At 37.2% G+C, this 9,520-nt stretch overlaps 1 protein-coding gene and 1 long non-coding RNA gene across 4 annotated transcripts; one reads left to right on the top strand and one right to left on the bottom strand.

The window, feature by feature from the left end:
- Positions 1–335: 335 nt before the first annotated feature.
- Positions 336–1,131, bottom strand: LOC148764401 (uncharacterized). Of its 2 annotated transcripts, none has more exons than XR_016025571.1 (3): positions 1,026–1,131; positions 578–679; positions 336–424 (listed from the first exon to the last, which is right to left on the bottom strand). It is a non-coding gene; the product is annotated as an uncharacterized LOC148764401 (long non-coding RNA). The 2 variants fall into 2 exon arrangements; XR_016025572.1 differs by having other exon boundaries at positions 349–424; positions 563–679.
- A 2,466-nt stretch (positions 1,132–3,597) lies between these two features.
- MLO10 (Seven transmembrane MLO family protein) lies at positions 3,598–9,335 on the top strand. 2 transcript variants are annotated; one of them, XM_007046400.3, is made up of 16 exons: positions 3,598–3,949; positions 4,049–4,337; positions 4,792–4,849; positions 5,026–5,246; positions 5,676–5,792; positions 5,903–5,963; positions 6,075–6,163; positions 6,543–6,617; positions 6,702–6,790; positions 6,870–6,919; positions 7,026–7,066; positions 7,147–7,320; positions 8,034–8,069; positions 8,214–8,281; positions 8,399–8,459; positions 8,684–9,335. In XM_007046400.3, exons 2-16 carry the CDS (start codon positions 4,149–4,151, stop codon positions 9,080–9,082), a joined length of 1,728 nt encoding a protein of 575 aa, XP_007046462.2. In that variant the 5' UTR covers positions 3,598–3,949; positions 4,049–4,148; the 3' UTR covers positions 9,083–9,335. The 2 variants fall into 2 exon arrangements, with proteins under 2 accessions (XP_007046462.2, XP_088661192.1); XM_088805066.1 differs by having other exon boundaries at positions 3,598–3,955.
- Positions 9,336–9,520: the final 185 nt, after the last annotated feature.

Here is a 9,520-nt window from a genome sequence, read left to right as displayed (position 1 = left end):
TTTTTGTCAGCACCAGCCAGTGCCTTGCTGATCAGCAAGGATTAAATATCAAATAAACACATATCTCTTGCATTTAGGCTGCAACTGCAAAAGCCATATGCCTGTTGTCACAAGGAAAAAGCACCAAGAGAAGAGACACACGTTGCACATTACTAACTCTTGCTATCCTCGTAAAATTAGAGTGTGCAAAAACTCTAACCTTGCAGAGTTGGATATAAATCAGAAGAATAATATTTAAGAGAAACAGACCTCAGAACATGCAGTAAAAGATGCTCAGTAAACACCAGATAGTAAGATAATAATAATGAAGCTATATATACCTGGGGGGCATACATGCAGCCTAATGTTCCAAGATGCAGTCCCCCCAAAAGAAATTAAGCCACCAATGAAGACAGTTGCACTAGTTGGTCTTCCAGCACCCGCACTGACATTCAAAGAAGGGAAAACATGAGAAGCATCCACATTCCACATGAATAAAACATTTAGAAGAATATCAATTTGAATAATGGAAATACAGAAAGTTAGTGGAGTTAGCATATACAATTAAGTATGATATACATACCTACATACTACATACCTTGCTCGGACAGAAAGTGGGGTTTCAGTGGCATTTGATATGGAATTGGAAGAGCGATTAGAGTGTCTTGAGTAGGCCTAATGTTCACAATAACACATAGCTCTGCTGCCCTCAATGAAGAACAAGAAGCTATATTTATCAACAACCCATGCAGTCATATTCGTTTAGCAAAACTTGCAAAGAATCAAAAGCTAGCATGGAGTGCCAAGGACTAAGGAGATGCACTGAATCAACTAAACCTACGAATACAAGATTCTCCCCAAAGGAAAAACAAACAAACCAACCCAAAATAGACACATAGTAATGATAATTTTTATCATTCTATGAAAAAGAAGAAGATACAGAGTGAAGTACAAGTGAAATTGTGAGAGTAAGATGAGATGAACAAATGAAACTCAAATTGGTGCACAGATAGAATGTCGAGCGTCAGCAAATAACGAAGGCGTACCAGATAAGAGCTTCTTCGGAGGATTTTTCATCGAAAGGAATGAACTGGAAACAATGCTCATCTTTTAGGCATGAGTTTCACGGATTAACCCAATTATCCTCTTCCTTGACACACTGAAATTTGATGACTGCTATTCATTCATAATACTGAAACCCAATTGTGTGGGACCCCTGTTGGGTTTTCCTTTGCATCCTTTTTGTTTAAAATGAAATGGGTTTCCTTTACTACTTCCCTTTTTGCCAGCCCAATAACTAACCAAAATTTAAAACCTCAGCCCATGAGCTCTCTCTCTCTCTCTCTCTCTCTGTGTGTGTGTTAAAAAAGAAGAAAATAATTCAAATTAATTAAGATTAGAATGAAAAGCACGAGATCCAAAAGGCCCTAAATGATTCGATTAGGATTAGATGTATGGGGGAATAAATTAATTAAGCATCATCATCATCATCATATATATATATATATATATGTAGGTTTCCAATCCAACCACTTGTTGTACTAACTACATGGAAAATTATATATTTGCTAAATTATTGAATATTGTGCGTGACAGAAGGTCCAATTGGGGGAGACATATCCAGCATTGCTAATTAATTAATAAAAGGACAATTTCAATTTAAAGTAATTAGTATATGCTAATCCCTTTTGATTAATATATGTAAAGTTTAGAGAATAAAATAGTTATATATAGCTAGAAAAGTCATTGGTTTATAGGGTTGCCGTTGTTTAAGTATGCCTGTTGTATTAATTAAAGGTAATTAGGCGGGGATTGAATAAGAATATGTATCCGAACGCATTGACTTACTTTATTCCACAATTTACATATATCCACATGTACGCATTGAAATTAGAGTTTACATTAAATATAGGACTATTTCTAATTTGCATGGGTTGGTCAATGCATTCATTACCCCACACTTGAAAGATTCAATTCAAGTTCAATCGACTCGACTGAAACCTAGGGACCAATAGCATACGCCCTTCCCATAGCTTTTATAATTGATTTTCCATAACAAGTCAAACAATCCATATATAAAACCAACCTTTTTTTTTCTTTTATTTTAGAAAAAGATGATGTAATTGCATGAAGAAAAATATGAATTGATTGCAAAAGGGACTAAGTCAATTGTATAATAACTCGTAATTAAGGCAGACATTAAAGGGGTTGCACGTCTAACAAGCAAAGTGACTGAATGGTGAGGCATTATGGGATGAGATGTTTCCCTTTCCCTTGGAGTTGAAGCTTAGACCTTAGACAACGAAAAAGAAAAAGCTATATACATACGTCAAATGTAATTGTAGACGCAGTATTCTTTGATAAATAATTTTCCTGAAAATGTCAAACTTAGATATCAAGAAATAGAAAAGAGTGATAATAAATTTCAATCGCTGCATGATTGTATATTGGACAATGTAATGTAATTGTATGTGGTGCAGTGCATGCCCGATGGAGCCTGATATGGCAACCAGGCGGAGGCGGGGAGTCAGCCTAGCCTAGCCCAGGTTACCTAACCCGCCACTCACAGAATGTTTAAAAAACCAATGGCGTTGAAACTTTAGCCCTGTAATGTAGATATTATACATGCTGATTCACACCCAACCCATAATTGGATTTGGGTTGGCTCTAACAAGTCTTTTTGTTTTAAAAGGAAATGACGTGTCGTAATTCATAGGGTTGAAGGGTGAGACCGAGACTGAGTGGTATAATTATTTAAAAAAGAAAAAGTACAAGGGTTGAGTAATAAACTATGGCTATGAAAAATGGTAAAGTAGAAGGTTGAATGCTGTTCGGAATGTACAGTATAACAGTTTATTTGGAAATTGGAATAAAACAAGAAGCTTTGCAGTGTAAGTTGTATACATGAAAATTAATTAAGATTGCAATAATTTCATCCACCAACCTGTTTGGTATTTACACAGGCGCACACATTACATATAAAATTTTATTTTTATTGAAATTCCTAGTAATTAGCAAAAATCAGGGTTCCAAAGCATCTGCTTCTGGAATATTAGTTTAATAATTAAAGAAAGAAGAATGCTTCAAGGATGTACCGACACGCAAACGCAACGCAACGCGAAAAGGAAGAATAGGAGAAAGGGTAACTAACACGCAGGAAAGGAAATGAATTGAGTAACCACGCAGTAACACGCAGGAAAGCCACCTGAAACTTTTGAATATCTCAGGTCAGGTGGCTTGCTTGGTGTTTATGAATTGAGTAACCAGAGGGTCAAAGGTTATTGGATGAATTAATTGTGCCAATTGCCGAACCCAACGTGGAAATTCCAAAGGGACAACACGTTTGCTTGGTTGAATTGACTGTGGATAGACATACATACTGCCGAAGCTGACTTGCGCCTAGATCGGACAAACTTCCAAATTAGCCTCAATTAGTGCCAGAATGGCCGTCTCCTTCTTGCTCAAAACTGGAAAGCAGACATACGCGCTTGCCTCCTTCGCTAATCACTGCTCACATTATTAATTAATTAATTGACGGCCCCCAAAGTCTACTTGTTGCTTTTGTCTCACCTCAATTTCTCTTCTTTCTTTTTCTTTTTTTAACGAAAACCGCTCTCTAAAAGCAGTAAAAGCCAAGAATTAATACTGGCTGGCTGGGTAGGCCTCGGCAAAGTTATAACGTCAAGACTCAAGAGAGGATACTAATACCATTTGGATTAACTTATTTTGTTTATGGTGGAAGTTGGAAACGTGTTCATTCTCATATTTGGTATTTGATATTTGATAGTCGAGGGCTGGAGGCGACTCCAGGGGTGGGGCAGCGTCGGGGTCCAGGGAGGCCATCTGCATCCTTTGAAGCTTCTTTCTTTGTTCCAAATTCTACTCTTTTCTCTCCATTCAATTAATGCACGCTCTCTTTCTTTTACAACAGCAACGAGTTAAATTGTCCCCCATTCAGCTAATCTAATCAGTAATCGTACTACTACTACTAGTTGTACAACTTTCAGGAAATCAAGATATTTTGTCTCCATTGCAATTCCACTCTCAATTCCGTCTCTTTCATTTGCAGTTTCACACGCTACTCTCTCTGCCCTGTCTTGGATTTCCTTGGCTTCTGATTAAACCCAGAAAAAGAACAACAACAAAGAGAAGAAAGAAAATAGTGAAGGATGCGGTTGTTGATATGGTACTTTGCGTGCGGTTGGTTACTGGTGGGAGAAAGAGTAGTCATGGGGGCTACCGAGAGTTCAGGGGAGAGAAAACTTTATCAGACACCTACATGGGCGGTGGCTGGGGTTTGTGCTGTTATCATCATCATTTCCATTCTCTTGGAAAAGGTTCTTCACAAACTTGGAACGGTAATCCTTTTTCATTTTCGTTATTACTCACTTTTTACCTTCTCTCCCTGCTTTAATTCCGCGTTTCTTGTTGTTTCATAAATCCTGTTTCCGGCAGTTTTCCTTTTTCTGTAGATGAGCTTTCTTCTTCCATTCTTTACCTCACTTGTTCAGTTTCCTACTTTGTCTTCCCTTGTCAACAAATCTTGTACCTCTCTTGTCCTTTCTTCTGGGCTATTTCCCAACTTCTATTAATTCTACACCTGCAGTGGGAAAAAGAAAATAGCAATCAAATTAAAAAGTATGCCTTTTTCTTCTCCAAATTTAAAGATTTGTTGAATCCCTCTTTTTCTTTCTGCAAATGCTTCCCTATTTACTGGAAGGAAAGAATGAAAGTTACAGTTTTGTGTTAGTGTTTCGTTCAAGCATGTTTAGCTTTTTAATACTGATAGTACAATCTTTTTGTGGCATTCAGTGGTTCACAGAAAGGCACAAGAGAGCTCTGTACGAAGCCTTAGACAAGGTTAAAGCTGGTAAGACCAGAACTTATGATCACTCACGTTATTGGTTCTACTTTTGATTGCCAGAATCTGGTTTTGGAAGTTGCTTGTTGGACTAATTATCATTTTTCCACCCCTGCTTTTATGGTTCTGTGAAAGACCATCAATTGTCAATTCCAAAAATTGACCTTTCGCCATGATTATTGCAGAGCTGATGGTTCTGGGTTTTATTTCGCTGCTCCTCACTTTCGGCCAGAGCTATATTGCTAGAATCTGTATCCCTACAAACGTTGCCAATACTATGTTGCCTTGCAAAGCTGATAGTGAGCAGGACACCTCTACCAGCAGTGAAGAAGAACACCGTCGAAGACTCTTGTGGTTTGAGCGTAGATTTTTGGCTGCTGTTTCAACTGCTCGTAAATGCAAGGAGGTGAGCCCACGTCCAACGTATATTGATGTCTATGTGGAGTCGATGCATTGAAATACTGGTTTACACAAGAATTGATTTCAAAATCTAGGACTCTTTAATTTGACTCTAAAAACTTTTTTGTCATATTATTTGATCTTGGTAGTGGAACTTGTTTGATCATTTACAGTTTATGAGATGCCATTTTGTAATTGAAAACAAAAGCCTTAAACTCCCTTTAGATTCATGAAGTACATTCTGGATTAATCTTGCTACCTCACTTCACATTACAAAATACAGTGGCTTGTCTTCTTTACATATCTGGATTAATCTTCCTACTCACTTCTTTGGTCTTTTTTGAAGGAACGTTCTGATTTGCTTTTGATCGTAGTATGAGTTGAAACATAAATTTCTGTCTTCCTGAAACTGTAACTAATTGTTTCTTCTCTTCAGGGGCATGAACCGCTTATATCTACTGAAGGATTGCACGAGTTACACATCCTCATATTCTTCTTAGCAGTTTTTCATGTTTTATATAGTTTTGTTACTATGATGCTTGGGAGACTGAAGGTAATTGAATTCTGTCTTATTTGTGTCGGTTGCATTTGATCCTCTGCTTTCTTGTAGATGCATTCTCAAAGATAAGGATATTGTTTAAAACTAAAGGCTGCTTTGAACAGATTCGCGGCTGGAAGGTATGGGAGCAGGAAACATTGTCCCATGACTATGAGTTTTCAAACGGTATAATTTTCAATAAGGAACATAAGGCTTCTATTGTCAATCTTGAACTTAATTCCCAACTTTACTTGTTGCATCTTGAAAACTAACCTGGGTGCCTGGTTGTTTTCGCAGATCCTTCCAGATTCAGGCTTACTCACGAGACATCTTTTGTGAAAGCCCACACCAGCTTTTGGACTAGGATTCCTTTCTTCTTTTACATTGTAAGTTTTTGTTGCATGGTGATGCCTAAAGGTGCCATTAAAAGGAAAAGGTTGTTTCATATAAGAAATGACTGCATTTGCAAGAAGATGTTGCACCAATTAATAAATAAAAATGAAAATTTGGGTGTGATTGTCTTCATGAATGCAGTGGAATATGGTCAATGAAGAAAATAAGAAAAAAATAGAAAGATTGGAAAAAGAAATTGAAAACTATGATAGAATTAGATTGACTCTGCTGCAGATAAAGCTGCTTGAATTAATTTTGAGAGAGAGAGAGAACTTGCTTCGAGTACTTATTTGTTCTCTTCATGGTTTTAGTGTATATTTCCATGTGCTATTTTTCTATATCAATACTGAACTTCTTAGACATTCACTGCAGGGATGCTTCTTTCGACAATTTTTCAGGTCTGTTGGGAGGGTTGACTACTTGACATTGAGGAATGGATTTATCACTGTGAGTTAATTTTAATTGTGAAGCCAACAATATTTGTTGTTGCTTTGGCTTTTTCTTCCTAACTATTTCACACTTGTCTTGTAGGTTCATTTAGCTCCAGGAAGTAAGTTTGACTTCCAAAAATATATCAAAAGATCATTAGAGGATGACTTCAAGATCGTTGTTGGAGTAAGGTGCCCGTTCTTTTATTCCTGTGTTATGATAGCATACCTTGCTGTTAATGGCCTGAACCTAGATTTATCTTGTTTGCAGTCCAGTGTTGTGGGCATCATTTGTGATCTTCTTGCTGCTAAACGTTGAAGGTGAGCCACTTTTTCTTGAGGGGATCCTTTTCGGAATAAAACTGTGCAATTGCAAACTGATTTAGAAGCTGTCTTCTGTTTGCTAATATAATGCATGCTTTTCCAGGGTGGCAAGCATTACTTTGGGCATCCATAATTCCTGTGATTGTAAGAAATCTTTCTTAATAACAGTTTCTTAAGAACTATAGTAGAAGATGTCAAAGTTCTAATTGTTTCTCTGATAACAGATAATCTTAGCTGTTGGGACAAAGCTTCAAGCCATTTTGACAAAGATGGCTCTTGAAATTACAGAAAGGCACGCCGTGGTCCAGGGAATACCTCTTGTGCAAGGCTCAAACAAATATTTTTGGTTTGGTCGACCCCAATTAGTTCTATATCTGATTCATTTTGCATTGTTTCAGGTAATCATTATTCTCTACATTCAGTGTTTTCATTGGGAATCATAACTTTAGGTGCATAGAAACTGTAATAAAGACTAGGAAAAGAATTCTTCCTTGCCTACTTCACGTATGAGCGGTCTAGATTTTAATAAATAACAAACGCTAACCTTGAAGGTGTCTATATTTTCCTTATAGTAGATTCAACTTAACTGGAGAGTCCTTTGGTTAAAGCAAATATGGCATGAGTAGGGTCCCAGCCTGCAGCATTGTTGCATGAAGTGCCAGCACTCAGTAACTTACATGTTTGCTGGATCTTTACGGTGCTTGCATTCAGGGCAAGCAACTTTATTTTAACTTGATTCAAATATTCAGAAGAAAGTTTAAATTTTTTGCACAAATACAATTCTAATGGGAAGAAGTGGTGTTACATGAAGTTGCATTATGGATTTCATCAATTTTGAGTGCAATGATTGATATTTAGGAGAGGTGAGAGCCAGTTTCTATCGTTGAGCTATTTCTATCATAGTAGTCTACAATATTTTAAGTGAGGAACACTGATCAGAGGTCTGTCACTCTAGTTTTATCTTGCACTAATAGCTGTCTGATTCAGAATTGTAATAGACATTCTTTGCCTGTTAAACTATTCTGTGCAAAGTTTTAGCAGATCATTTATTTTCTGCTCAAGTTCCTTTCCTACTTGCATTCACCTAATTTATTTTCTTTTCTTTTGGCAGAACGCATTCCAGATAACTTATTTTTTGTGGATCTTGGTAATTAACAAAGCTCTACTAACTTTGCCAGTTGCAACCTCTGTCCCTCTCTTAGTCTCTTTCATCTCCACCTTTTCTTATCTTCTTTTTTCATTATTTCTAATCTTAAAGATGGGTGCAATGTTTTTGTAATTACTTGTGCAGTATTCATTTGGGCTGGATTCTTGCTTTCATGGTAATTTAAAGATTGCCATTATAAAAGTTTCTTTAGGGTAAGTTAAACTCCATCAGTCTTTCATGACTAGGTATTTATGCACCTTAAGTACAAATATGATTGTTTGTTAGAATAATCCTTAAACTGTTGTTCCAAATTTATCTGGGTTTTGCAGGGTTGGAGCTCTATGTTTGTGCAGCTACATCACCCTTCCACTATATGCCCTAGTAACTCAGGTGCCTTTCCTTCCCATGTCTTTATTAAAGCAGCTTTCTAGGAATTACTTAATTCTGTATGCACATGGAGGGGGTAGATTAAAACTTACTTGCTTCTGAAATTTGTTTTCAAATCTTCATGAATAAGTGCTATAATCAGATCCTTTTGTTGTTTTCTTTTGTGTGAACTATCAAGTATGGATAGAATTAACTTGAGTGATCCTTATAATGCTGGATACTTGCAGATGGGTTCCAACATGAAAAAATCAATCTTTGACGAGCAAACATCCAAGGCCCTTAAGAAGTGGCATATGGCTGCAAAAAGGAAGCGTGGAAAGGCAGGAAGGTCCCCCACTAGAACCCTGGGTGGAACTGCAAGCCCAGCTTCCACTGTCCATTCTACTGGACATACACTTCATCGATTCAAAACTACTGGTCACTCAACTCGTTCTTCTTATGCGTATGAAGATCATGACATGTCTGATCTTGAAGCCGAGCCATTGTCACCCACACCATCAACCAATTTGATAATAAGAGCGGATGATGAGGAGCAAGCAACTGAAATAAGTGAAACCCACCATGTAGAAGGAAAAAATGACGATGACTTCTCCTTTGTCAAGCCTGCCCCAGTACAAGGAGCATGAACGCAATGGGGGTGGAAACTGGCATGCAGGCAGTGACAAGGCTGTTGTCTGTCTGCCAAAGCTAACAGAGCCCTGTTGTGTAAAAATTATTTGTTGAATGCATTCTGGGGAATATATTAATGTGTTAGAAATATTTTGGCTAGGTAGTGGCTTTTTTTATGTACATTAACAGTGCTTGTTTATAATTACATTTTTCCACACTTGTAACTTGATTTAGTGTAGAAGTTGAATGGTTTGATTTGATTTGTGAGAATCTATTCGTGCAAATTACAGTAGTTTTTGGACATCATTAGAGGAGCAAAAATGAGGTTTTGGTATAATGTTTTGAAGATGGAAGTTGAGTGGCTATATTCAAATGGAACTGTGTGGCAAATCTATTGAATTTGAAATCCAACCTGCTCAAGAGGAATCACTACAAGCTGAACAGTGTGCTGCCCA

This window comes from Theobroma cacao, chromosome 1, assembly GCF_053813885.1.
Source record: "Theobroma cacao isolate CCN51 chromosome 1, ASM5381388v1, whole genome shotgun sequence".
Classification (NCBI taxonomy): Eukaryota; Viridiplantae; Streptophyta; class Magnoliopsida; order Malvales; family Malvaceae; genus Theobroma; species Theobroma cacao.
This window is presented reverse-complemented; position numbering and strand designations above follow the sequence as displayed.